The 26,868-nt window shown below is 37.8% G+C and overlaps 4 protein-coding genes across 5 annotated transcripts; 3 read left to right on the top strand and 1 right to left on the bottom strand.

Annotated features, from left to right (window-relative positions):
* Window positions 1-207: 207 nt before the first annotated feature.
* Window positions 208-3,420, bottom strand: LOC107729537 (flocculation protein FLO11-like). 2 transcript variants are annotated; one of them, XM_016540095.1, is made up of 2 exons: window positions 3,326-3,420; window positions 208-2,232 (listed from the first exon to the last, which is right to left on the bottom strand). In XM_016540095.1, the coding sequence occupies exon 2, from the start codon at window positions 2,222-2,224 to the stop codon at window positions 707-709; it is 1,518 nt and encodes a 505-aa protein (XP_016395581.1). In that variant the 5' UTR covers window positions 2,225-2,232; window positions 3,326-3,420; the 3' UTR covers window positions 208-706. The 2 variants fall into 2 exon arrangements, with proteins under 2 accessions (XP_016395581.1, XP_016395580.1); XM_016540094.1 differs by having other exon boundaries at window positions 208-2,229.
* Window positions 3,421-5,037: 1,617 nt separating this feature from the next.
* On the top strand, window positions 5,038-7,239 carry LOC107729484 (protein unc-119 homolog B-like). Its single transcript, XM_016540011.1, has 5 exons — window positions 5,038-5,457; window positions 5,541-5,654; window positions 6,461-6,551; window positions 6,646-6,818; window positions 6,938-7,239. The coding sequence occupies exons 1-5, from the start codon at window positions 5,190-5,192 to the stop codon at window positions 7,069-7,071; spliced, it is 780 nt and encodes a 259-aa protein (XP_016395497.1). The 5' UTR covers window positions 5,038-5,189; the 3' UTR covers window positions 7,072-7,239.
* A 1,862-nt stretch (window positions 7,240-9,101) lies between these two features.
* Window positions 9,102-12,650, top strand: LOC107729415 (matrix metalloproteinase-25-like). The gene is made up of 9 exons (XM_016539903.1): window positions 9,102-9,156; window positions 9,304-9,463; window positions 10,266-10,561; window positions 10,686-10,865; window positions 10,991-11,087; window positions 11,161-11,240; window positions 11,672-11,821; window positions 12,024-12,302; window positions 12,391-12,650. The coding sequence occupies exons 1-9, from the start codon at window positions 9,117-9,119 to the stop codon at window positions 12,648-12,650; spliced, it is 1,542 nt and encodes a 513-aa protein (XP_016395389.1). The 5' UTR covers window positions 9,102-9,116.
* Window positions 12,651-14,406: 1,756 nt separating this feature from the next.
* On the top strand, window positions 14,407-26,615 carry LOC107729482 (serine/arginine repetitive matrix protein 2-like). Its single transcript, XM_016540008.1, has 14 exons — window positions 14,407-14,614; window positions 16,217-16,471; window positions 17,123-17,218; window positions 17,326-17,511; window positions 17,703-17,786; window positions 17,884-17,949; window positions 18,564-18,593; window positions 18,675-18,782; window positions 19,344-19,476; window positions 19,965-21,865; window positions 23,942-24,643; window positions 24,722-24,829; window positions 25,852-25,962; window positions 26,052-26,615. The coding sequence occupies exons 2-14, from the start codon at window positions 16,224-16,226 to the stop codon at window positions 26,104-26,106; spliced, it is 3,828 nt and encodes a 1,275-aa protein (XP_016395494.1). The 5' UTR covers window positions 14,407-14,614; window positions 16,217-16,223; the 3' UTR covers window positions 26,107-26,615.
* Window positions 26,616-26,868: the final 253 nt, after the last annotated feature.

Genomic DNA, 26,868 nt, shown 5'->3' with positions numbered 1-26,868 from the left:
TGACAATTTATGAGGTATAAACTAGCTCAAGCTGTGATGCTCTTTCTGCTAGCCAGCTTTCTGTTATTATACAGAAGTACAGTACTGGTCAAAAGTTTGCACACATTACTATTTTTTATTTTTTTAGTTTGCATGCATGTGAGCCTATGATCAAACAAAATGTTTATATTTATGTTTGTATATGATAGTTTTATAAATTTCCCCAAATTTCCAATTAATTCCCATAAATTCCCGGTAAGTTTCAAACTTGGAATATTTCCAAAATTCCCCAGACGAAGTTCCCATAGAAAGTTTTCCGCCCCTTTGCAACCCTAATCACAATTATCTAAATATATGACTTTTAAAAGGCCATTTATGTCCAGTTTCTGCTTGGGACACTCATATTTACGATTAGCATGTGATGGCAGCATAGGCTCTTTCTGTTTAATTCATTATTTAATGTCAGCTTTGTCTATATGCAATAGTTCAACCAACCTAGAGTTGGTCTTTTTTATTTTATTTTTTTTTTTTTTGTGCACAGCTGAACACAAATCCTTCTGACAATTAAAGGTGCATGTAGGATCACAAACACAACATTCAGACTTCTTATTCAGACTTTTTTAGTAACTCAAATAAAGGCTCCATCAAAATCCCCTTGTGTTTTAGGCATACGCCTGAAGGTATAATAGTCCAAATAGTTTCCTTTGGAGCCTTTCAAAGTTTGTAACTACGTGTCCTCTGTCCTCTCCTCCTTCATGTGTCTGTTTGCGTACCAGAACTCTGTTATGTCTTCCACAGTCACTCTAGGCTGAATCCACAGGCTGTTCTCCTCATTATCCTGTTCCCGTCCTCTTCTCTTCGTCCTCCTCCTGTCCTTCTCCTTCCTGTCGGCCTCCAGCGTGGATCCATTGACGTACCAGAACTCCACTCTGTCCTGCACCGAAGCTTTGGGCTCGGCCCAGAGGCTCTCCTTCTCACACGTCTGACCTCCTTTTACTCTCCGCTTCATCTTTTTTTTGGAGACCGACAGACGCACCCAAAGGAAAATAGTTATTCCTAGAAATATGGTGGCGGTCATTGCTAAAGTCCACAATGTGAGGAAACAGACCAGCTTGGATGGCCGAGAATGATTTCCTGGTTTTGGGTTCAGACATGAAGGCCTCACTTTGTTTTCTGTGTCATTGTTGTTTGATCTGTTGTTTGTGGCATTTAGGCTGTTGTCAGTTATGATAGAGATGTTGATGTTGGCGGTGGTACCACCGGGTGTGTCTGTTCCTGTCCTGTTTTCTTCTCCTGTGGTTGCTGTGGAGTTTGTGAACCTGTATATATTCTCCGGTGTCGTAGAGTGATTTACGCCACCTGTTGAGGTGTGATATTCAGGTGCATCTGTAACCGTGGGGTAACCCTGTGTTGTTGTGTAAGACGGTGTGTTCATGGGAATATCTGTGCTTTGTGAAGTTGACCATTTGTTACTCACTGTTGCTGTTGTATCACTGACATTGATCGTATTTGCTGCTGTGTCGTAATGTTCCTCTCTGTGTTCACTTGAGAACGTGGAACTTCCCTCAGTGCCTCGTGTTCCTCTCGACTCCTCTTTCATATTAGCAAATGTGGCCTGGGTGGAGTTTGTTTCGTAATTTCCTTCATCGGCTTTCGTTCTCTCATCCTCTTTCTCTGTGGAATATCTCCAAGGAACTGTTGAGACACTGTCGACTGGGTCTGATAAAGTGTCTGCAGTCTGAACGGTGCGCCCGTCAGAGTTGTAACTCACACTTGACGTTGTACCTGTTTCATTACTGTCATCCTTTTGTGGCGTTAGTCCCGCAAAGTTAGTGGAAACTGTTGTATGACTATTATTCGCATCGCTCATAGCCACATTACTAGCACTGCTTACGCTCTGGCCATCATCCATCATGATATTTTGAGAAGGAGTACTGCTGTTCAGTTGATGCAGGGATGCTGTTTCTGGTGTGGGTGTCACATTTGGGGTTATATTTGTCTGTGTATGCACTTCACTGGGCAAATTTGTTATGCTTTTCTGCGTTGTTGATGCGGTCAGAGGTGACGAAGATGTTGCGTATATAAGAATCTTTATTTCTGGGTTTGTTTTTGTTGTTGCTGAAGTTATTTGTGTGGTTTCAGTGTAGTCACTTGGGGTGTTTGTTGGCGGTGTGTTGAAATAAAGAGCTGAGATGATGAGGAACTGAGTGAACCACACTGTGATGGACAATAGAGTCATCTCCATTGTGACTTCTGTAAAAGAGCAAGAGACGACATGAGTACAGACAATGTGACAACAAGACAGGAAAACAAATGAAAACACGCAAAAACAAAGTTCAGTTCATCAATGCATTAAGTACCTGTCCTCATGAACTTACAATGAACATTTTTACATTTTTGTAGTTAGCATTCATTTTTAATTCATATTTGTTCACAATACATTAAATTGTGTTAATTGAAATGTTAGTATATTAGTGTATATAGAGATTGGTGTTAATTAAAATTATATTTATATATATTTTTTTTTTATTTACTTTTTTATACATACTTATATACATTTTATACACACACACACACACACGTTTGTTTCTGTGAATTGTGGGGACTTTCCATAGACTTCTATTACTTTTATACTGACCAAACAATATTTTCTATCCCCTAACCCTAAACCTACCCCTTACAGAAAACCTGTTTGCATTGTTACTCTTTCAGATAAACATCATTTACTACTTTTAATGTTTTTTTTTCCTCCTTTTTTTTCCTCGACCACAGGCCGGTCCCCACAATGTCAAAAATGTCAGGTTTTACTATCCCTGTGGGGACATTTGGTCTCCACAATGTAGCATAAACGAGTACACACACACACACACATATATAATCTTTTGTAACATGATAAATGTCTGCTCTGTCACTTGTGATACATATTTATTGATAAAAGTATTACTTTATTTATATATATATATTTAAAGAAAGCTTACTGACTCCAAACTACTGAACGGTAGCACGTGTGTGTGTGTGTGTGTGTTTATATATATATATATATACACACACACATACTTACATACATACACATACATAAACACTAAATCACAAGTCAACTCTATAACATTTGAAATGTTGCTATTTGCCTTGTGAATGTCTAATTTCTGCTAAATAACAGTTCTTTTAATTTCATTTAAATCTGACAAACACTCCAGGCCTGCAATGAACGCAACACATCACAAAATGGCATAAACTTCACAATATGCTTGAATGTGCTAAGAATAAACGAGAACTCTTACATAAGCTTCGTCTGTATAACTTAACATTTAGTTTTACGCAATTGATAGAAACAAATAAACTCTACCTGATGTTCAGAATTCATCACGCCGTCTCTTCCTGCTGCACCGTGATTTCTTCGCTTGTGCTGTGGTGCCTTCTGGGATACTTCTCTCCCCTAGATGAAGCTTTCAAATGACAGGAGGAAATGACAGTTTGATCACCATGCCAACAGTGGGATGAGGTGAAAGGTTGGAGTAAAGCAGGATGTGGTTCAGTGACTCCTCCTCTTCCCTCCATCAATGCTGCTGTGGAAAAAAAACACAGAACAGAGATGTGAACACATCCTGTTGACTCATATTACATTCAGATTGATCAATTGCACATCACTTATGAGGACACCAAACTTACCAGAAAGATGCGTTGACAAGGTGACAAAAATGTCACTACATCTTTGTGTGTATGTATGTGTATATAAACTACACGTTTGTATGTACATATATAAACTATTTCCAGCAACTTTCTTAACGTGTAAATATTTATTTTAACATAAGAAGTTAAACAACTGAGACATAAACTGAACAAGTTTAACAGGCGTTTGACAAACAGAAATGGAGTAATGAGTCCCTGAAGGAGTTGGGGGGGGGTGCAATAATTGTTAATTGAACAAATATGAAAAATATTGTTTAAACCTTTTACAATAAAGATCTGTAAAGGCTTTACAAAATTATCTTTAACAGTAGGCTATGTATCTTTACAATATACATAAAAGGGACATTTCTTTTTTGCTGAGTTTATATATACCTTATATATACATGTTTATCCTTATTGCAAGTGAATCTGTATTTTATGTTTGACTTTGTGTAGTTTTGTTCATGTTTTTTTTAAATACAAGGACATGTTATTCAACCTCCCCATGATGACATCTGCCAATTTTGACTAGCCTATACAAAGTGACTGATTACATTTTTCCAAAATGTTGTAGATTTGGATTAGATATACAGCCTTTGACATACAGACATACACTATCATTCAAAAATTTAGGATCAGTAAGATTTTTTTTAAAGAATTTTCTTATTTTCCGCAAGGCTGCATTTATTTAAACAATAATACAGTAAAACAGTAGAATTGTCAAATATTATTACAATTTAAAATAACTTTTTGTATAATATAATATTAAATTAAAAATATTTTATATTTTTAAATATTTCAGTATTTCTTTAAATGCATTTTATTCCTAACTTTTCAGCAGTCATTACTCCAGTCTGTCACATGATCTTTCATAAATCATTCTAATATGACGATTTGGTGCGTAAGAAACATTTATTAACATTTTTGAAAACAACTGCACTGCTTCACATTTTCAGGATTCTTTGATGAACAGAGAGTTCAAAAGAATATATTTTATTTGAAATTTAAAACTTTTGTTATGTGTTTACTATTGTGTTTTATTAATTTGCATCCTTGCTTAAAAAAGTATTACTTTCTTTCAAAATTGTATAATTGAACTTGCATTTCATTATTTGCTTTTTTTTTGCCTGCTGATATATGGATAGGTAGCTGTGACTTTATTTACAACTTCTCATTTTTATCACACTTCTTTCTGTCATCTATATTTATTCATTTCAGTCCGGCAGATCTCATTCTCCATTTCCACTCGCTATTCTCCATATCCTAATTCTGCTATATAACTCCGTCCTATATTGTCTGTTTATCTCAGATTCCTTTTTGTCCTTTCATTGATGCCATACTTGCTGTGTCCGTGTTTAATTGAGGATTGTCTTGGATTAGCTGTTTGAGAAAGCCTTAATCTGTTTGAGTCACTGAGACAGAGTTTATGAGAGAAGAGCTGAGGGTAATCACAGAGCGTGCCAGGCAACAGATGCTCCTGTATTAGTTAACCTGAGAGAAACATTAGTGGAAAACCAGATCTCTTTGGACTAAGCCTTTAGATGGACAGTGAGGGTGTCAAAGAGCTACAGAGTGAGGAAGACATAGAGCAAGAAATGTCCTCTGAGAAAGACGAGGACAGCGAACCAGAGGAGGAAGACGAGGATGAGGAGGAAATGCAGGACAGAGGGGATCTGAGGGACATGGAGGTCTGGAATGGGTTTATTTCGGGAGCAGGACTTGCAGCTGAAGAGGAGGCGCTGCTGGACTGGAAGCCAGGTGACCTTGTGACTCCTCAGTATGTCCTCAGGCTACCAGGATACACAGACGGTGAGGACACCAGTTTATTTGTGTGCTTTTGTTCTTTTACTGCAATACTTTCTTTTCTTTACTGTTATTGGTTATGTGTACAGACTACCTGTGCTCCCCAGAAGACAATATCTACAATATTAGCTTCTCACGATTCAAAATAAGAGACCTGGAAGATGGATCGGTCATTCTGGACCTGAAACGACACTGTCCGACAGGTATGTTAATGCCTTTTTAACACTTATTTTCTGTTTCACATGGGTGATTTTGTAAGAGACACATAACTTGGCTGTGTGATATTTCAGATTGTGTTTAAGATAGAAAAGTGTTTATGCTAATGAGGAGCCAAACATGTCATTTGACCTCTAGTGGACATTATGTGCAGAAGCACTTGAAAAATGTCTTGTATTTCAGCATTACTCTCTCTTTTTTTCTCTCTTTCCTAAATCAGTGTTATGTTAGTATTATTTTATTTATATACTATTATAGTATTTATTAATATTTTGATTTAGCATTTATTTTTATATTTTCAGTTTGTTTTCATTCAAGTTTGTTTTATTGATTTTGTTACATGCTTAAGTTTGTTTTATTGATTTTGTTTTTTGCTTTTGTCATGATTTTGTCAAATAATACAATGTATCAATGCATCGTATATTTATGTACAATTATAGTATTTATTTACACTTTGAATTACCATTTATTTTTATATTTTCAGGTTATTTAGTGATTTCATAATGTGATTTTTGCCATGTTTTTGTCAAATAATACAATGTCAAAGCATTGTATTTTTTTACTATGATAGTATTTATTAATATTTTGAATTAGCATTTATTTTTACATTTGCAGTTTATTTTCATTTTAGGTTAAGTTTTAGTGTTTTAATGTGCTTTTGTCATTTTTATTATTACAGTTTTGCTTTAATACATTTTTCATTTCAGATGCAGTATTTCTCATTTTCATTTAAAATGTCGCATTTTCAGTTAAATCCTAAATATGGTATAAATTCCTCTTCTTTCTCTCACAGAAATAAAGGATGTCATAGAGCTGGATGCAGGCCGTTTCATTCAGTATCATTTCAGTCCTGCATTTCTCAGTCTCAAGGAGATTGGAGCCATGTATGTTTTTTTTTTGCTTTGGAGCCTTTAGAATAGATTGAAATTTTTAATCCAAATCAGTATTTGCATAATGTGTAATCTCTCTTCTGAACAGGCTTGAGTTTACAGTGGGTGGTAAGGCAGTCAACAAGTTTCGGCTGATTGAGAGGCATTACTTCAGGGATCTGCTGCTGAAGACGTTTGACTTTGAGATCGGTTTCTGTATCCCACACAGCAGAAACACCTGTGAACACATTTACTGCTTACCAGATCTGGATTCACACACATGTGAGTAACACACACAAACTTACAATGCATTTCACACATTTTACAACTGCATGCAAAATATCCACGTGAACATATGGGGCTTGTGTAAGAGTAAAATTGACTATGTTGTGTTATTTCAGTTAAGGAGATGATCAACCACCCTTTTGAGACACGGTCAGACAGCTTCTACTTCGCCAATAACACACTAATCATGCATCATAAGGCAGAGTACTCCTTCAGACCGGCGCTAGAGCTCAGTGAGAACCAAACCTAAACATCAATCACAGTATGGCAGCAGAAGACTGGTAACATAATATACAGAGTAGTGCTGTATATTTGGTTTCATAAACCATAAACTATAGGAAAAGGCATTTCTTTGTTACTTTACCGATGTTTGTGCTGGAGAGATGCTGTGTTGCTTGCACACTAATAAAAAAACCTTTATCAGAAAACATGCTGGTGATTTGATGTTTTGTCAACTCAGTCAGTATAGATGGGGTAAAGGGAAGCCCTGATGATGATTAAAGGTGACATATCATGAAAATCTGACTTTTCCAGGTTTTAAGTGCTATAATCAGGTCCCTGGTGCATCTACCAACCAAGGATAAATTATCTGTGGAGTATTTTGAGCTGAAACTTCACAGACACATTCTGGGGACACCAGATACTTATATTACATATTGTAAAAAGGGCCATAATATGTCACCTTTAAGAGAACAAACATCTTGAGGATCCATAACATGCATGGTTTATTTATTTATTGTAATTAATGTTTCCCTTTATTCATTCACTCGCGCCGAAGCTCATAACATCCTGCCTATTTTTATCAGAACACAATGCATAGTACCCTTTCCTCTTATCAGGGGGTCTTAACGCCTCCAACATAATTATAGAAATGGGAAATTATACTGTTTTTATACTACTTTATATATATTAAAATATAATTTATTTCTGTGATGGCAAAGTGGCAAAGCTGAATTTTCAACAGTTACTCTAATCACATGTCACATGGTCCTTCAGAAATCATTCTAATATGCTGATTCGCTGCTCAAGAAACATTTGATATTGTTATTAATTTTGAAAACAGTTGTGCTGCTTAATTTTTGTGGAATTTTTTTTTTCATATTATTATATTATCATCTTTTGTAACATTATAAACGTCTCATTAATTACTATTAATTTCTTTTAAAACAATTGAACTGTGATATAGGTTTACACTTCATGGACATGTAAGTGCCATATGGTTATTCATACACAGCAGCCATGATCAGGGGTCACACGCGCATTCATGAGGTCACACATTTAGAGGATGCTCCTACTGAGGGGAAGAGAGGGAGAGAGAGAGGGGTGCAGGACAGTATTGATCAAAACAACTCCCAGCCTCTTGGGAAGCAATCTGAAGCGGCAGTCAAAGCGTGACTGCGTGGATGAAGAATACATGCACTATACTTCAGCATCTTTTTTTTTTTTTTTTGTAGATGCCCTAATGTTAACAAAATCCAGCTGTTTGAATTGTGCTCTAGGATATATTCGTGATTCGCTATTAATAGTTTTGCTGGTTTACACACTTACTGTGGTAGTTTTGAGGGTGTGAACAGTGCGTGGATATCACACTGAATGACCATGACCGCAGTTCTCACAATGATCGGCGCCACGCTTCTCAGTGTTGTGAGCGCGAGACCTGCGCTGATGCCAGATCAATACGCGCGAGGAGTGGTAAGAAAATACTCTGTGTGAAAATGAACATGCAATAAAATATTTTAATGTAATACAGTATTTTAATGTATAATGTATTTTAATGTAAACCGAATGCAGTGTTGATCAGATAAGTGTCAGAAACGTTTGGAAGGGGCAATAGGCCTATTTGTCGCCTGAAATTAATTTTCAAGTTCAAATTTTACGCTCGTGATCATGTTCATAAAATTTCAACATTAAAAGTTGTTTCAAAGAAATCAATGAAAAAACAAATGAAATAAATTACCTATCTGATCAATTTTGGATGATATAATCTAATCATCATCAAATACAAAAGTAACTGTAAATAATACACAAGCTATCATAACAAATATGAAACATAAACTGTAGATTTTACAAATAAATATATTAGATTATGCATCTCTCTACAGTCTTTGTAAATTTCAAGTTTGTGTGCTTCAGTGCTTTCAGAACATGTATTTTTTATATATTAATCAAACAATGTGTGTGAGTTTTTGTTTGTGTGTGTAGGACTGGTTGATTCGGTATGGGTATTTACCATCTCCAGACACTTTAATTGGTCGACTTCACACCAGGGAGGGTATTGAAGAAGCTGTCTGTAAAATGCAGCGTTTTGCTGGAATTAAAGAGACTGGCAAGCTAGGTGGCAGTTTTTTTTCTTCACTTATTTGTACTGTAATGCTTTATAGGTTCAACAAGATGGATGAACACCCATAGAGAGCACTATGTACCATAAGCTTTCTGTCACTATAGCTCTGGTGATTCCACTTGTCCTTTTGTCAAACTTTAGATCATGCTACTTTAGAACTGATGGCCAGACCTCGCTGCTCTCTCCCGGACACCGTCAGCTCTGAGGATCTGCTGAAAGGAAAGAGGAGAGGTAAAGAGAAGCTGAAGAGGAGATATACTCTGCCAAGGTTGAGCTGGGACAAGACCGACATCACCTGGAGGTGTGATCTTTATGTTTCCAGCAATATATTCTATACATAAAAATAAAAACATTAAAAACCTGATAATCAGTTAACTAAGTTGTCTTACCATATACAGTGAAAACTGTAGTTGATTTATGGTTTTTGCAAGTAAAAATGATTAATTACAATATCATTTGTAGTGAAAGTTACAGTAAAAGGACATTCCCACAAGTCCCTCATGAGATATATGATATATTTTACAGAAATAATTTTACTGCTCATTTCTGTACATCGGAGAGTGTTTTGTGATACATTTTATGTTGAATAGTTAATATTTATTGCATTATTTTAGTGTAATTTGTGTTAATGATGGTGTTTTGTCTGTATACGCGAGTATACTGACCACTTACTATAAACTCTGATTCATCATGTGGCTTTGTATTGTATCACCTTTATATGGTGAATTTTTGGTAACCATAGCTGTTGTTTTTTTAACAAAAATTTTACAGATTTCTGTACATCGGAGAGTGTTTTGTGATACATTTTATGTTGAATAGTTAATATTTATTGCATTATTTTAGTGTAATTTGTGTTAATGATGGTGTTTTGTCTGTATACGCGAGTATACTGACCACTTACGATAAACTCTGATTCATCATGTGGCTTTGTATTGTATCACCTTTATTTGGTGAATTTTTGGTAACCATAGCTGTTGTTTTTTTAACAAAAATTTTACAGAATATATATATATATATATTCCTACAGTGAAGCCTTCATTTATGTAACCTTATCCAGAATATTCATGTCCAATAATCCCCCATCTTTCCTTTCTTTTCCTCAGCGTGCAGGAGTTTCCCTCTCCCTCTATGTCTCCCACTCTACATCCCGGGCTGGTGAGGCTCATTTTGACCTCTGCCCTCCGAGTATGGAGTGATGTCACACCTCTGCGTTTCCACCCTTCTCCATACGACCCATCACCACAGATAGACATCAAAGTCACCTTTGCCAGCGGCTACCATGAAGATGGATATCCTTTCGATGGCAAAGGGGGCACTCTGGCACATGCATTCTTCCCAGGAAAGGGAGATCTTGCTGGTGACACACACTTTGATGACGGAGAGAGCTGGAGCTATGGAGGTAAATTAAATGCTGTATACATCTTTGTGTATCTGACATCATTATCTACAGAGATATTCATTGATAAAAGAACAGGAGATTGGTCAGAAGTGCTTAAATGTTTTATGTTTCTGCAATTCCCCAGATTGGAGCAGCTCCACAGATTTATTCACAGTTGCAGTTCATGAGTTTGGTCATGCTTTAGGCCTGTTTCACTCATCCTCCAATGACTCCATCATGAAGCCTTATTACCATGGTCCTGTGGGAGACATGCGCAGTTACTCTTTATCCCTTGATGACAGACTGAGAATACAGGCGCTTTATGGTACACCCTAATATGTAAAAGACATATAGCCTATCTATCTATCGATCTATCGATAGATAGATAGATAGATAGATAGATAGATAGATAGATGGATGCCTAATTTCTCATGACTGTTTACCATACAGGAAAGAGACAAACTTTTAAACCTTCTCCATCTGTTGTTGCACCCACAACTCATCTGCCCCACTTCTCGACACCAGCTCCTTCACATCCTCCCGATCAGTGAGTAACACTGTAATCATAACAGGTTTCACAATGAGTGTTATATTTTTCCTAATGCTGTTTTCATTTTCAGCCCAGCAGCCTCTGTTGATCGCTGTCAGGGAGGTTATGATGCAGTCGCTAATATCAGAGGAGAGGTTTTCTTCTTTAGAGGTATGATGTTTGATTTACACTATCAATCAAAAGTTTTTTAAAGAAGTCTCTTATGCTCATTACGGCTGCATTTATTTGTTAGAGTGAATACAGTAAAAAACATAACCTGAAGTAATTGTTTTCTATTTTAATATATTTAAAAAATGCATTCATTTGATGACAAAGCTGAATTTTCAGCAGTCATTACTCTAGTCTTCAGTATCACATGATCGAGAAATATTTCCTATTATTATCAATGATGAAAACAGTTGCTGCTTAATATTTTTGTGGAAGCTGGTGATACATTTTTTTTTTCCAGAATTTTTCCTCTTTATGGAATCCTCACACAACACATCCTGAAAATTATTAGTAGAAAGTTACTATAAAAATAGAAAAGTGAAAGAAAATATATTGTTTCTTATTCTCTTCTTCAACCATTTGCTCTTTATCAGGTCCACACTTTTGGAGAGTACATCATTCAGGCTCATTAATGTCATTGACTGCAGCTCTGATCCACAGCTTCTGGATCGGTTTGCCTCCAGAAACATCCAGAGTTGATGCAGTATATGAGAGAAGAGATGGACATATTGTATTCTTCATTGGTAAGAAAGAAAAAAAAGAGACCTCACATTTAATTTTTTTTTACAATATATAAAGAGCTATTGACTGAAGTAAAAAGCATGGTAAGAATAGAATGTGTTTATAGAAATGTCATAGTGACTGATAAATAGATTTTTATGGCTGTGGTACAAAGGAGCATATTCGTGCTTCATGTTTACTCTTTTTCATTATGGTCTTTCTCAGGTAATCAGTACTGGGTATTTAGAGACACAGTGTCCCTCCCTGGGTACCCGCAACCACTTTCAGAATGGGGATTATGCACTTCTGCAGGAGGACTTCCAGAGAGGGTGGAGGCAGTATTTGTGTGGCCACACAATGGGAAGACATACCTGTTCAGTGATGGAGAGTACTGGAGGTTTGATGAAGTGGGAACAGAGAGGAAGCTGGAGGAAGGGTACCCTAAACCAGCATCCATCTGGGGGATGCCCTCTCACCCTGATGATATCATTGGATTTCTAGATGGTAAGATGTTTCTTTTTTTATTTAAATATATTCATTTTCATTTTCTCTCAAACCAAACTCAAACCATTTTATTTGCGATTGACCTCAGGAGACACTTACTTCTTTAAAGACTCAAACTACTGGATTTTAAAAAGAGGAGGCCTGGACCAGGAATCTGCTTCCCCAAAGTCTATTGCGACTGACTGGATGAAATGTGATGGTCACATTTCAACTCACACTCCTGAGATTCCCAGAGGAGACCAAGATTGTACTTGTGTCCAGAGTGCAGCAGTTATAATATGTGCTTTGTCATCTGTTATATATTCAATTATCATAGTTTGGATTTTGGGTCTTATATTTTACCGATAATATTCATATTATTTGTATAGTATTTACTGTGTTGTTTTTCAATGTTGTGATATTGCCTGTGAAGTTAGTGAAAATCGACTTGATTTTTACTTAGGAACAAATTTCCGCCATCGTCTGGATAGGAACGTGTCCACTGATTGCACACTTTAGGATCTCAGCAGATGTGTAATATAGAGACTGTTTGTCTGTTTCTTGAATACTGTGTATTTAGGCGTCTTAAAATTTGTGACATCCTCCTTTCTACAAACTATATGGCATACATTATTGTACACACTATAAATAAGCAGTTTATAAGTACACTAGTAGGTAGTCTCAAAGCTAACACACAGGGGACTAAAAGCTAAAAAACAATATTTTAATCAGTATTGGATTTGCTTCTGAAACAAACTATCATTTCAAATAAAGATTTCATGTAATTATTCTTTCTGTATTAGATTTTATGAAATAATGTAGTAAAATAAAACACGTGAGGCTTATTCTCTGTTTGTTATTTATTTTTGACAAGTTTACATCTAAAATGAATTCAGTCAGATGCACACTGTAGGATTTTTTTCCACAATAGTAGCCCACTAATATTTTTTGGAGATCATAAAATAAATGCACTTCCTTGTCTTATTTTTATCATACTTTTATTCAGCACAGGGATGCAATAAATTGATCAAAAGTTCCAGTTATGGCATTTATAATGGTACAACAGATTTTTATTTCACTTAAAAGCTGTCTTATTCATCAATGTTGGAAAAAATGTATCACAGCTTTCACAAAAAATATTAAAGTGCCCCATTATGGATGTTTGAAAATTACCTTCATGCAGTGTGTACCACAGCTCTAAGTGAATGAAAACATCCTGCAAAGTTTTAAATCTGAAAGTGCAACGTGTATATAATGTTATTGTCTCTCAAAAGAAAGAGTCGACTCTGAATCATTTAAACGAGTCGTTTTTAAAACGAATCCCAAGCCGTTTCATGTTGACGTCAACATGAAACATTTGCATATTGCCCGCCCACTTGTTGGTCTTTTCGTGTTGGTCTGAATGAAAATGCAAATTCATTCTTTGCCACTAGGTGCCGCTTTTGGAGCGGTAAAGATAGCGGTTTCCCTGGTAACAGCTGTACACAAAGCAGCACTGCGCTTTATCAGGCATTACAGGCTCATGATGAAATGAAAATGAGACCAATCGGACCAATCACCGCAGATTAGTGTCAGACAAAGGAGGGGTTTGGGAAAATGAATCTTTGAGCGAATCGTTTGTGAGTCGTTGAGCAAATAAGGTAAAAATAAATGCATATTATAAGACAATGAAAGTGTTTTTGGACCTTGCATGCATGTCAACCTGTTGTTGGGGACTCCCAAAACCAAAAGATGAACCTTTCATAAACCATAATAGGGGCACTTTAAACAAAACAACCGTTTTTAACACTGATGATAAGACATGTTTCTTGAGCTCTGATTTATAATGATTTATAAAGAACAGGGAAGAAAGACAGAAAAAGTGACACTGAAGAGTTAATGCTCAAAATTCAGCTTTGCCATCACAGGAATAAATATATTTTTACTAAAAAAAAAAAAAGAAGGAAAAGGTTGTTTTAAATTGCTGTAATATTTTACAGAATTGCTGTTTTTACTATATCTTTGATCAGATAAATTTGGCCTTGCAGCATAAGAGACTTTTAAAAAATCTAACTTTGAAGCACTAACACGCTTGCGTCGATGGATGAAGCGAGTGAATGGAATTGTGGGAAATGTAGTCCACAGTCAATCCCCGAACATTATCGCGAGGTCGTTACGATGACGTCCAAATGAGCGTTACCTGTTCATTCTAGCCAACGTTGCGTACATCGTTTTTATTTTACAAGGGTTATTTGATATAGAATCGCTGGGTTTACGCTTGTTGTGCCACAGTTGCTCGGTCTTTGGCCTGTAACGGTTCTACTTTTGTTCTCTCCCTGAGCGGGTTCACAGAGGTACGTAGCACTCACGTTACTGAAGCTCAACGAGCAGTTAGCATGCTGTACTGTGGAGGGATCCTGCTAGCACACAGGACAAAGTTAGCGCGCTGAAACAACTCAAGTGCTGTTATACCAGTAAACACTGAGGGTATTTAGTGAGTTATTACATAAACACTAAAAATGAAAGAGAATCAGCGGGTTGTTGTGTGGAGGAAGCATTAGCAGCACAGAAGGCCGCGGCCTGTTGCTGGTTTAAGACTTGTGGGCGCGATACAGTATCTGTGTATTAAAGTATGTGAACAGTCTACCCAGACAGCATGTTAGACATAGTATGGGATGTTTGGAGCGTTTACCACGTCTTTAATGGTAAATTTTTAACATATGTTCGATCAGTTGTGTACAACACGGTCTCTGTAATTATTAAACAGCCCTAGACTGCTTTAGAACCATACTGCTTTACTCGTGTGGTAATTTTTTTTCTTTCCAGTCATGTCTGAGAAAGTGCTGAATCTTTCTGTTTCTAGACAAATGTTGTTAGTGATTCAGCACATTAAAAGATGTACTTAATGTACATGTCTTTAGAAAGCCATTCGTTTAGGCAAAATTTGCATCATGGTGTAATTTGGAAAAACATTGTAAAAGTGCAATTCTGGGCATTTTGGGGTTGCATAAATTCACCGCTATTTTTGAGACATTAAGTACAAGTCACCACAATACAACCACAGTACAATTATGAAAAGAAATGTCGCTATTTGATAATTAAAATAATCAAGCATATTTTAAATATTATGTATCATTTATATCATACTTCAGAAAATAGCTGTGAAATGTTAATTGAATTAAAGTAATTACATTTTGATTAATTGAATAGGTTCCCTTTTGTGTGAACAAATAAAAAAAGGAAGAAGAAAAAAAAGGCCCGCAATTGCATTTTTGCTAAGCTTCAAAAAAGGCCTCAAATTTTTGTTCAAAATTTCAGGGCATTGTAAGCATTTTCCAGTCACCATCCCGCACATAGAAATAACATTTAAATTTGATACATTTGTTCTATTAAAAATTGTGTTAGTTGCCTGACACAATTTTGTGTGACCTTAACAAGTTCTTTATAGTTTTTACCCCTATTCAGTGAATGTTAGGTATTGTTTTATACAAACTTGCTGTTCTGCTAGGGTCTCTAAATAAAGATAAATCCACTCAAGATTGGCATTTTTGCAAGGTTAAAAAAATATAAAGTCAGCACATAAGTTGTCATTTCTGTTAAATCTGTTTTTGTTACATTGCGATGAGTTGGTGAACAGAAACTAATACTTTTGTAGTTTTAGTTCCATTTAGCTTCCTCTATTAACTGTTTACATCTTTTAGTGTACTCCTAAAAAAAAATTCAAAAAGGAACAAAATCGTAATGCTTTTTATTTTCATGGTCAAAGCTCACCATTCACCACAAATGCAGAAGGTGTCATAAGGTCTCCCAGCAGCACTCATTTATTCACATTATGTATGTATCAAATGCTTTTATCCCAGCCAGGCCACTTAAGGTGTTGTGAATGTGATATGCAAAGTTGTTCAGTTCAGTGCTTAGTTTACTCATGAGTTCTCATGCTGTGTCTGGCCTCTCAGAGCAGAGATGTATAACGGTATCGGTTTGACCACGCCGCGAGGCAGTGGCACGAATGGCTACGTTCAGAGGAACCTGTCCAGCGTACGCGTGAAGAGGAACAGGGACGAGCGCGGAGGAGAGCGGGATGAGAAAGACCGAGAGAGACTGGAGAGCCAGCTGAACAGACAACCTAACGCTGATATCCTAGAGCACCAGAGGAAGAGACAGCTGGAGGTGAAATGTGCTGAGCTGCAGGACATGATGGAGGAGCAGGGGTAAGATGAAATAAAATAGGAAAAATCCCCTGTATTTTTGGTTTGCATTTAAAATGAATTAAGCTAGGTGCGCACTGTATGAATTTTGTTAGGATTTTTAAAAATAATTTAATACTTTTTATTCAACTGTGACACTTTAATTTGATCAAAAGTGACATTAAAAATGTTTATAATATTATACAAAATATCTATTTTAAATAAAAGCTGTTTGAACTTTGTTCATCAAAGAGTCCAGTAAAGAATGTGGAAATCACAGTTTCCACAAATATTAAGCAGCTGTTTTAAACATTGATAATAATTACAAATGTTTCTTGAGTATCAAATCAACATATTAAAATGATTTCTGTAACTAAATACTGTAGTAATGGCTGCTGAACATTCAGCTTTGTCATCACAGGAATATGTTTTAAAATAAATGACATTTATTTTACTGTATGTTTGATCAATAAATGCAGCCTTGGCAGCATAAGAGACTTCTTTCAAAAACTTGAAAAACTCCTCCTGACCCCAAACTTTTGAACTGTAGTGTATTTCAAGTATGCACTATGATTTTTCCTGTGCTCTACGGCTTGCTTGGGTTTGTGTTATGGTGAATATTCTTCAGGAGTAGATATTGAGAACAGCCTCTGACCAAGTCATCCTGTGTGACAGGTACTCTGCAGAGGAGATCGAAGAGAAAGTCAACACCTTCCGTTTGATGCTGCAAGAAAGACAAGAACCTGCCCCTCCTCCAACAGAGAGGCCAGTGTGAGTATTACTTCAGATCATCCAGACAGAAATGAAGGCTTTTTAATGGCCTTTTCTGTGCACTGTTAGTAGTTTTATTCCCATCCATGTTTTGCTCTTTCTCACAGTGTGACTGAGACTCATGCACTGGCAGCTGCTAACCAGCAAAAAAATGACCGTCTGAGAGAAGCGTTCGGTATCAGCTCTGACTACGTTGACGGCTCATCCTTTCATCCTGACCGGAAGGAACGAGAGAAGGAGAAGAGGGAGCAGGAGAGGCTGGAAAGAGAGAAGCAGCAGCAGCAGAAGTACCAGTGAGTAGATGGAGGGGAGGTTGAAGGGGTCTTGTCATGAGGAATCACATTTTTCCTTTATCTTTTGGGATAAAAGAGCTTGATGTACTGCAAAAACGTACTGTAACTTTCAGAAGTACGGACTTTGATGTGTTGTATCTTATCTGAGTACTCACTTTCTGTTCTGTCTTTCTCTCATCATTTTATTTCAGAATTATTGAGTCTGATAACTCTGATTCATCTCCTGAGCGAAAAAAGAGCCGGAAAAAGAAAAAGAAAAACAAAAGCAGAGAAAGGTACACTGGAGAATGGAGAAGTAATTTGGAACACTTTAAGCATGAGTTATATTATAAGAATAATATATTAATGAGTCAATTTCCACTCTTGTAACAGCTCTGAGAGCCCTTCACCTTCTCCTCGACGAGAGAAGAAAAAGGACAAAAAGAAGAAAAAGAAAAGGTTTCATTTAATGCTCTTAAATTACAATATTCTGTTAATTCATACTGGGATAAGATGTATTAATTGGGTAAAATCAATACACCTGAATATATTTTATTCAGTTTATTTATTACTTGAGTCACTCTGGAATATGTGAACCATTTAAAAAAAAAAAAAAAAAAAAAAAAAAAAACTTGTTGGGAAAGATATTTTACATTTGTAAATGATTCTTAAATCTCACATTGCTGGACAGTGTGGACATCATTTGCATTTTCATAAACTATCCAGGAAAAGGTTTAATAGCCAGATTATTTGCATATGGTATTATCACTATTAACTGAGATGCTTTTAGGAAAGTTGTCCATACACTTTACCCTATAGCTGCCATTTTGAGAAAAATCCTTTTGTCATGTTTGACCCATAATTTGAATGATTTTATTCATTGCAAAATCGCCAACATTTTTATTACGTGTTTTTAGACCTGGATAAATTTCCTTTGAAATGATTTTTGTGTCATGTCGAAAATTTGTTTTATGTGTGCAAAAAATGTTTTAGCATTAAAAATGCTCAAGAATTTAAATGATTCTGCATAATTTTTTAAACTGCTTAAATAACTAATACATTTTTGCTTTCAGAGAGGAATCAGAGAAGAGTGACACAGAGAGGTAGGTTTTCTCCTCATCACTCCGTTACATTTGATAACGGTATGTATTATAATTGAAATGTTATCATTTGTCTTCCCACAGTTCATCAGATGACAGAGAAACAACCAAAAGAAAATGGAGTGACAATGAGACTCCACCTCCCAGTAAGAGCCGAAAACGTCAGAGTGCATCCTCCAGCCCAGCTCACAGGTATCATTACATGTGCACACCATGTGATCCATAATATAGTGTGTCCTCAGATTTTACTCTTTATATTCTAATACCAATTGCAAGAACATTTTCCACTCTATAAACAAAATTTCTCCTATTAAATGTTTTTTTTTTTTTCTTTCTAAAAAACATCAAATATGTATGCTTGCTCAATGTTTGAAATAGTGTAGTTTATCGAAAATGTTCCTAATTAGTAGGGATGCACCGATACCGATACTGGTATTGTTATCGGGCCCGATACTGGTCTCCTGTACTCGTTAAAATGCCCCGATACCAAACGCCGATACCACACAACATGTGATAAGCGCCATATTCAAACAAAGAAACACCAACAACAGACAGCAGAAAGCAGTTAAGGATCTGTACCCAATATTTAAAAAATGTACAAATGCAATAAAAATATCGGTATCGGTACTCGGTATCGGCAAGTACCAAAAATAAAAGTATCGTTATCGGGCGAGTACTGGAAAAAGTGGTATCGGTGCATCCCTACTAATTAGTGAAAGTTCATATTAATATATATGCATGTCTTGTTTTCAGCCCATCCCCTCAAAGTGGGAAACCACAGAATAAATCAGATTCTCGTCCAGATGAGGGGAGGAAAGGGAGATCACCTGACAGAAGGCGCCATGGCCGTAGTGAGGAAAGTCCAAAACGGATGGAAGTCCGAGAGGTAGTGTGTCGTTTTGGAAGTCATAGAGACATATGCTGTAATTATTTAATCTGGTTTATTCATTGTTTGTTTCCCCCTATTCTTATATATGGTCTTTCCTTTTTAAATAAGCATTATTTATTATAAGTAAACATATTATTACTATTAGTATGTATTCTATTCTAAACAACAACCACATTAAATTACAGCTGAACACATTCAGATGGTCTTTGGCCTTTGTTGCATCTCCTGTGTTGCATTGTTTTTTTGAGCGCCTTGCCACGACAAGCATTGAGTTTTAATATAGTAGTCCAGTTTCTAAAAATGCTCCTCAAGACCTCCGCATTGAATGCAAGAACTTGTCATGTAAACACTTGATGGCTTGGCCGAGTTATACAGGCCTTCCTTGAAATAGATTAGTTGAGCAGTTGTTCAAGCAACCCTCTGACTAGTTGATTTTAAAAAAGTACTTTTGCACCTCCCTAATTCTATGTCTTCCCCATTTTTAGAGGTCACCAAGACGCTCAAGAACGCCTGAGCACAGTAGAAGAGACAAAGGCAGAGAACGCGAGAGCGAACAAGTGCCAGAAAAACCTCAGAGAAGACGATGCGGCTACTCATCGCCATCTCCTCCACCAAAGCAGCAGCGGGACAGACGACCACGGAGCGAAGAAAGAGAGAAACCCCCTCAGACAAGAAGACATGACTCCACTTCACCATCTCCACCACACAAGCAGCAGCGAGAGCGGCGACAGCGGAGCGAAGAGAAAGAGAAACCCTCTCAGCGGAAAAGACACAACTCTCTGTCTCGCTCTCCATCTCCTAAGCAGCAGAGAGACAAGAACCGAGGGGACAATGAGAGAAAGAACAAAGGTCAAAGAAGACAAGACTCATCCTCATCCCCATCTCCTTCTCCACGTAAAGACAGAACAAGAAGAGGACACAGTGGAGAGAAAGAGATAGCTGTTTCCCCCAGGGACAGGGAGAAGGAAAGACATGGGGACAGAGCGAGAGACAGACAGAGGAATAGCGATAGAGATATCCCATCTAGTAGAAAAGATAACCGAGGACGGGAGAGTGATAAAGGGAAGGAGCAAGACAGAAAGCGATCTAGTGACTCCATGTCTCCTGATAAGCGTTCACCTTATGCCAACGGAAGGCAAAAAGAACGAAATCATGAACTAGAGAAAGAGCGAGAAGAACAGCGAGAGAAGGACAGAAGACGGGAGGAGGAGATGAAAGAAGAAGCTTTGAGAAAAGCCAGAGAGAGTGACAGAGAACAGGAGAGAAACCGCACCAGAAGAGAAGAAGTGTCTCGATCAGACAGGAAGTCCTCCTCTAGTGGTCTGCCTGAGGACAGACGAGGCGCCAGAGGAAGTGAGACGGAGCAAGAGGTGGCCAAGAAAGACAGGAGAACAGAGAAGAGTCCTCAAGACCAGGAGAAGGACAAACAGATGCAAACGGAAAAGCCCGGGAAGAAAGACAAACTAAAAGCTGCGAGCAGTAGTAGCAGCAGCAGCAGCAGCGAAAGTGACAGTGACAGCTCCTCCTCGTCATCTTCATCCTCCTCCTCTTCATCTTCTTCATCCTCGGAAGATGAAAAGAAGAAAAAGAAAAGTTCAAAAGACAGCAGTGCTGCTGGAAGGTCAGTTTCTAATGCTGTCATAGCTCAGGCTATTGCGCGCCGGGAGAAGGAGAACCGAGGAAGGAATGTGGAGAGTGATGAAGGCAGAAAGATGTACCCTCCCACACAAAGACAGAGCTCACCTTCTGAGTCCCAGAGAAAAAGGGACGATGCTGATAAGAGAGAGCGGAGACCTGGCCACTCCTCGTCTCCTTCCACAGGAGCCAAAGACCGGGAACGTGGAAAAGAGAGGTACACTCCCACTGAGAGTTCAAGCCCACCTCCCTCACCCCCTCAGAGAGGCCGGGACAGAGGAGCCCCAAGTGGGGACAGGTACACGCCTTCAGAAGAAACCAAATCTCAGAGCAGAGATCGAGGAGGCGAGCGATACACCCCATCAGAGCTGGAACGAGCGTCTTCACTTCCCTCGCCTGGCAGAGGAAGAGACAGACAGAGTGACCGAAAGAAAGATGCGTCACCTTTGTCTCCGAGGGAGAAAGGAAGGAACGACGTGCCACAGGTCAAACAGACGGCTTCTCGACCTTCCCCGAAACGCACTCCACCACGACAGTACCAGGACCCACAACGCTCATGCTCTCCCAGCCCGAGACGAGGAGCGAGGAGACCATCGCCTTTCCGAAGAGACCGCAGCCGGGAGCGCCTCAGAGAGCGAGAGAGAGACAGATTTAGGGCAAGGCCAATGAACAGAGACCGAGAGCGTTCCAGAGAGAGGAGAACAAGGAGCAGCAGATCTAGGAGTCCCCGAAGACCAAGTCCTCTTTACAGGTTAGTCAGAGAACCACAGTTTTTGGAAAGCTAAACTCAACCTTAAAAGTAGTTACAGTAGACAATCTGTGTTTTGTTTTTGTTTTTTTTACTTTATTTTGCACAAGGAGTCTGACAACAGCCAGTGCTGCACACAGAGATCTGATCTCATCATCATCCAGTCTGTCTGGAATGACATGAAGAAACAGAACAAACTGAGACAGACTCAATCCAGAAGAACTGTGGCAATGTCTCCAAGAAATCTACCTGCAAAGCTCCCTGACAAACTATGTGCAAGTGCACCGAGGGCAAAAGCTGCATTAAACGCAAAGGATGCTCACACCAAATGTTGATTTCATTTAGATAATAGAAGTTAATTGATAAAGTAAATCTATTTATGACATTATTTTTGACAGAATCCTCATTTTACAGTATTTTTACACAAGTGCTTAACTTTTAACAGTACTGAAGTTTTGCAGGTTCTTGGAGACGTTGCCACAATATACACTAGTCAACATTTGAAGTCGATCAAAACCTTTCATCAAAGTTGTCCTAAAACCTAAACCTAAAATGTGTTCTTGTTTCAGGACAACTTTGAGGAACTTTTTTTGATCCTCTTCAAATGTTGACTACTGTATATATTTATGATACATACACCGATATGAACTTTCAAGTGTCTTGCCAGTGACATGCTTAAGCTATTTCAAATATATATATTTTGCTTTTTTTTTATGGTCTCTATTAATTCAGTGACTACCAAGGCTGCATTTATTTGATTAAAACCCATTTAAATGAAAACATGATCCTATAGAAATCATTCTAATATGCTGGTTTGGTGCTTAAGAAACATTTATTATTAGCAATCTTGAAAACAGTTGTGCTGCTAAATATTTTTTTGTTGAAACCATTATATATTTTTTTCTTTGATAAAAAAATCTAAAGAACAGTATTTACTTAAAGGGGTCATATGATGCCATTTAAATTTTTTCTTTCTCTTTGGAGTGTTACAAGCTCTTGGTGCATAAAGAAGATCTGTAAAGTTGCAAAGACTAAAGTCTGAACTTTTATAAAGAATATCTCTTTGGATTTTAGAGTCAGCCACACCTACCTAAAACGGCTCGCGCCGAGCGCGCCTTTCTCGACCCCGCCGCCTCAGCTCACTCTTGCCCGGCTTCAGCTCAGGCTAAGACGGGGCTTTCGCTCACGTTAGGCCGCTGTGTTTTTCGTTGTGAAAGCGAAACTACTTTGTTTGGTCTTCCAAAAGAGGACACGACTACAAATCAGTGGTTAAGTTGTATTTACAGCACTGTTCCAGAACAGTTTAACCCAAATATTCAGATGTGTGCAGCGCATTTTATGGAGGACTGTTTACTGATCCTGGAAGAGTAGACTACAATGCCGGCAGTTCTGACTCAGTCTGTAAGTACGTTTTCATTTAAAGGATTTGCCACTGATGATTCAAACGCGAGTTTTGGGCAGTGTAGAGTAGCACTTGTTGTTTGTCATTTCTCTGATCACAAATGCAGACCGTTTGTTTACGCGGCGCGATGCAATGCGTAAAAAGACAGTGTAAGTCATTATAATCAGTAATTATGTCCCCACTGGATGCAACAAATGCTTCGTTTGTAATGGGTTTTAATGTTTTTGTCTTTTCGCTCCGGCCTGGACACGGCGTCAACAATATGGTTAGGGGCGTAACATTTCCGTCACACGCTTAAGGTATTCGGCGAATCACAACACACTGGATAGCTGGCCAATCAGAGCACACCTCGCTTTTTCAGACCGATGAGCTTTGTAAAAATCGACGCGTTTCAAAAAGGCGGGGCATAGAGGAGAAACAATAATGTACAGTATGTGGAAAATGTGTTTTTTTAACTTTAAACCGCATAAACACATTTCATTACACCAAATACACAAAATAATGTTCTTTTTAGCAGCATCATATGACCCCTTTAATATAAATCTTTTGTAACATTATAAACTTTTCTTTAAAAAAAAGCTTACTCTTCATTCTGTAAATAGAGTGTGAAATTAAGTTTATAATAAAATGCTGTAATTGTGGATATTATTACAGAGATTTTCTCTCCCTGCACCCAGGTCTCGACGTTCACCCTCTCCTGTACGCCGGCGCAGAAGTCGTTCACTATCAAGAGAAAGAGAAAGGGAGAGAGAGCAGGAGAGGAGGAGGAATCGAGAGCGAGAGAGACAGCATGAACAGGAGAAAGAAAGAGAACGAGAGCGAGAACAAAGAACGAGGGCGCCACCCAAAGATCCCACTCCTCCACGGCGCTCTTCATCATCATCATCTTCCTCCAGTTCGTCCTCTTCAGCCTCGCCCTCTCCTCAAAGACAGATGAAGGGTGTGAAGTCTACAGATGCAGAGAAAGACAGATCAAGGGAAATTGATGAACAGAAAAAAAAAAAGCAACCAGAAAGGAACTCGAAACATCCGTCTCCTTCCCCTCCTAAAGACACCCGTGTCCATTCCAACCAATCGCATCATCGCTCCCGTGAACCACCTGTCCGTTCTAGATCACCAGTGACCAACCAGTCACAAAGCAGGGATCCACCTGGTGACCGATTAAGAGGCCAGTCCCCATCATCTGTTCATGAGCAGCACCACGGACCGCCAACGAGAGGAAAGACTGCTGTGAATGGGAAACCAGAGAAGGAGACCTCTGGCCAACAGCAGAAGAGAAGCAGCTCGAGTTCTTCTTCTTCATCTTCCTCATCGTCGTCCTCATCTTCATCATCATCATCATCCGACAGCTCAGACTCTGAGACAGAGAAAGCCAAAGGGTAAGTGCCAAATCATTCTGCATTTATTCAGTTAAATTTATATTTATGGTACCCTTCATTTCAATGTTTATTTTCCAGGGGTGTTAAAGCAAGTACAAATAAAGAAGCTAGCAAGAAGGCCAAAAGCCGAGCTTCTTCATCATCGTCATCCTCGTCAGAAAGTGAACAAGAAGATAAGACAAAAAGGTAGAATATTTAGCTTTTTTTCCCTCTTCTGTTAAAGAAATGTAGAATTTTCCACTGCATTTAATTCAAATTCAAAATTGACCCTCTAGGTTTGCATGCATGAACCAACAATCTTACATTTTCAGTTTTAGGTTACTGAATTATCGAAATAACTGAAAATGCCATATGGCAAATCACATTGGCTGCGATTTAATTAAAGAAATAAATATGCACTGTGTTTTAGAGTAAAGCACTGTGTTGTTTTACACGAAAGCAGCTCGTAATCCAGTGATTTCAGCATCTCAGAGTGGCTTGGTTTACAGCAAATTCTGCCACACACAAATTCCTTTCTACATCTTCTCTGAATCTGGGTCACTTGTAATGTGTGTTTGGGAACACAACATGAACCACATTCCCAAACTCGTGATGAGGAGCACTTATGAACTGCCTGTTGTCAACAAAAGAGAAGCTTTAAGTGCTCTCGGCACTTTTCCACCAAAATAAAATCCCAGTTGTTTTGTTTTAAAAATCTGTGCTGTAAAATACAATGAATATTATTTTTCTTATAATATTTTTATTTTACAGTGAATTTACAATTGTAATATTTCCTGTTTTTTATTATTTAGTAATAAAAAAAATAAAATTCTTATTTTTTACAGTCTTATTGATATAATTTCAAGGTTTTGGTCAAATTGTCCAGCCCTTTAAACAACCACGGGAAACTTGGATCTATAAAAAAAAAAAAACACACATTTTAAATGGCAGTTGATCATAAAAAAACTTCTGTGAATAATGAAAAAGTAATAAATTAATAGGAAATTAAGCTTTTTTTTAAACTTCTGTCAAAAGTTAACAGTAATTTAATGCCAGATTTAAAAAAAAAAAGGTAATGAATATGACAAAAAAAATTCTGTCTTCCCCCATGCAGTATCCCTTTTCAAACTGAAACAAGTCGCATTAGATAAATTGTTCAGATGAATTGCATCCCATTTTACTGCTGTACTCTAAAACACTGTCCCAATCATTTCCTTTGAACTCTGCAGTCCTCCACGGCCCAAGAGAGTGCCAGCAGACTCACTGAGAGACTCTCGGTCACTCAGTTACTCCCCTCCAGCGAGGCAACGAAGACCTGCACATTCTCCACCCTCACGACGGTCAGTTCTGAACAGATCTACATATTATTACTGTCGTTTTCAACCCACTGCTCTTGCTAATATTGATCTTAATCTCTGTTTTCCACCAGCACTGCAAGCAGGAAGTCGAGAAGCAGATCTCCAGACAGTCGACGGAGGAAATAAGTGAAACCTTTTTTGTTTTCTGGACTCTCTTATCTGACCCTCACTGGACAGAATCATCTCAGTATCACACGAATGAGACTGGAAATGTGACTAGTTTTAATGGTGATATTTTCACCATTAGTAGAGGAAGGTCTCTCAAAACCTGGTTCCTTGTAACTAGTCCCAAAAGGGAGGATTTATTTTTACTTTTATTATGGTGTAATTAATGTTTAAGGAGAGGCCAGCTGAGACACTGAAGCTCTCAACAACTATTGCTCTGTGCCAACAGATGCTGGATGCTATTTGTACACACACACACACACACACACACACACACATACACAAACAAACAAAATCACACGTGTCCGGTGGTTTTCTGTCTGCCTGTCTGCTACATTGTTCTGAATGTAGATGAACATCTGTAATTTGGTGATCAGAATGGACTATATTCTGTTCATGCATATGTGGACAGAGTCTGTTTCTTTGTTTATTTGTGGAAAAAAGAATTGTGAATAATAAAATGGCAGTAGGATCTTCTTGTCTGAACATTTAGTTTGTGGCACTGAAGATGAAGCTGGTGCTAATACACAGCACATTGGAAACCATATATTCATACATACAGAGGTTTATATATTCTTTAAAACTGAAGTGTAAATTTAGAAAAAAGACATTTTCTCATTGGTAAGACGAACGATTGGTCCTGACCCATTCTCATGTGTTTGATGTTATTATATCAAGATAATAAACAATATAAATGATATAATATGATGTAAGATATGATGA

The sequence above is a fragment of the Sinocyclocheilus rhinocerous genome, unplaced genomic scaffold (assembly GCF_001515625.1).
Source record: "Sinocyclocheilus rhinocerous isolate Xijiao unplaced genomic scaffold, SAMN03320098_v1.1 scaffold697, whole genome shotgun sequence".
NCBI lineage: Eukaryota > Metazoa > Chordata > Actinopteri > Cypriniformes > Cyprinidae > Sinocyclocheilus > Sinocyclocheilus rhinocerous.
Note: the sequence above shows the minus strand (reverse complement) of the source record. Positions and strands in the feature narration are given on the sequence as shown.

Coding starts and splice junctions, on each gene's coding strand:
- LOC107729537 (XM_016540095.1), bottom strand. CDS start 2,224: ATGGAGATGACTCTATTGTCCATCACAGTGTGGTTCACTCAGTTCCTC.
- LOC107729484 (XM_016540011.1), top strand. CDS start 5,190: ATGGACAGTGAGGGTGTCAAAGAGCTACAGAGTGAGGAAGACATAGAG. Junction 6,552..6,645: donor CTCAAGGAGATTGGAGCCAT/GTATGTTTTTTT, acceptor TCTTCTGAACAG/GCTTGAGTTTACAGTGGGTG. Junction 6,819..6,937: donor AGATCTGGATTCACACACAT/GTGAGTAACACA, acceptor GTGTTATTTCAG/TTAAGGAGATGATCAACCAC.
- LOC107729415 (XM_016539903.1), top strand. CDS start 9,117: ATGCAGCGTTTTGCTGGAATTAAAGAGACTGGCAAGCTAG. Junction 10,562..10,685: donor AGAGAGCTGGAGCTATGGAG/GTAAATTAAATG, acceptor GCAATTCCCCAG/ATTGGAGCAGCTCCACAGAT. Junction 11,088..11,160: donor CCTTCACATCCTCCCGATCA/GTGAGTAACACT, acceptor TTTCATTTTCAG/CCCAGCAGCCTCTGTTGATC.
- LOC107729482 (XM_016540008.1), top strand. CDS start 16,224: ATGTATAACGGTATCGGTTTGACCACGCCGCGAGGCAGTGGCACGAAT. Junction 18,783..19,343: donor TCCTCCAGCCCAGCTCACAG/GTATCATTACAT, acceptor TCTTGTTTTCAG/CCCATCCCCTCAAAGTGGGA. Junction 19,477..19,964: donor AACGGATGGAAGTCCGAGAG/GTAGTGTGTCGT, acceptor CCCCATTTTTAG/AGGTCACCAAGACGCTCAAG.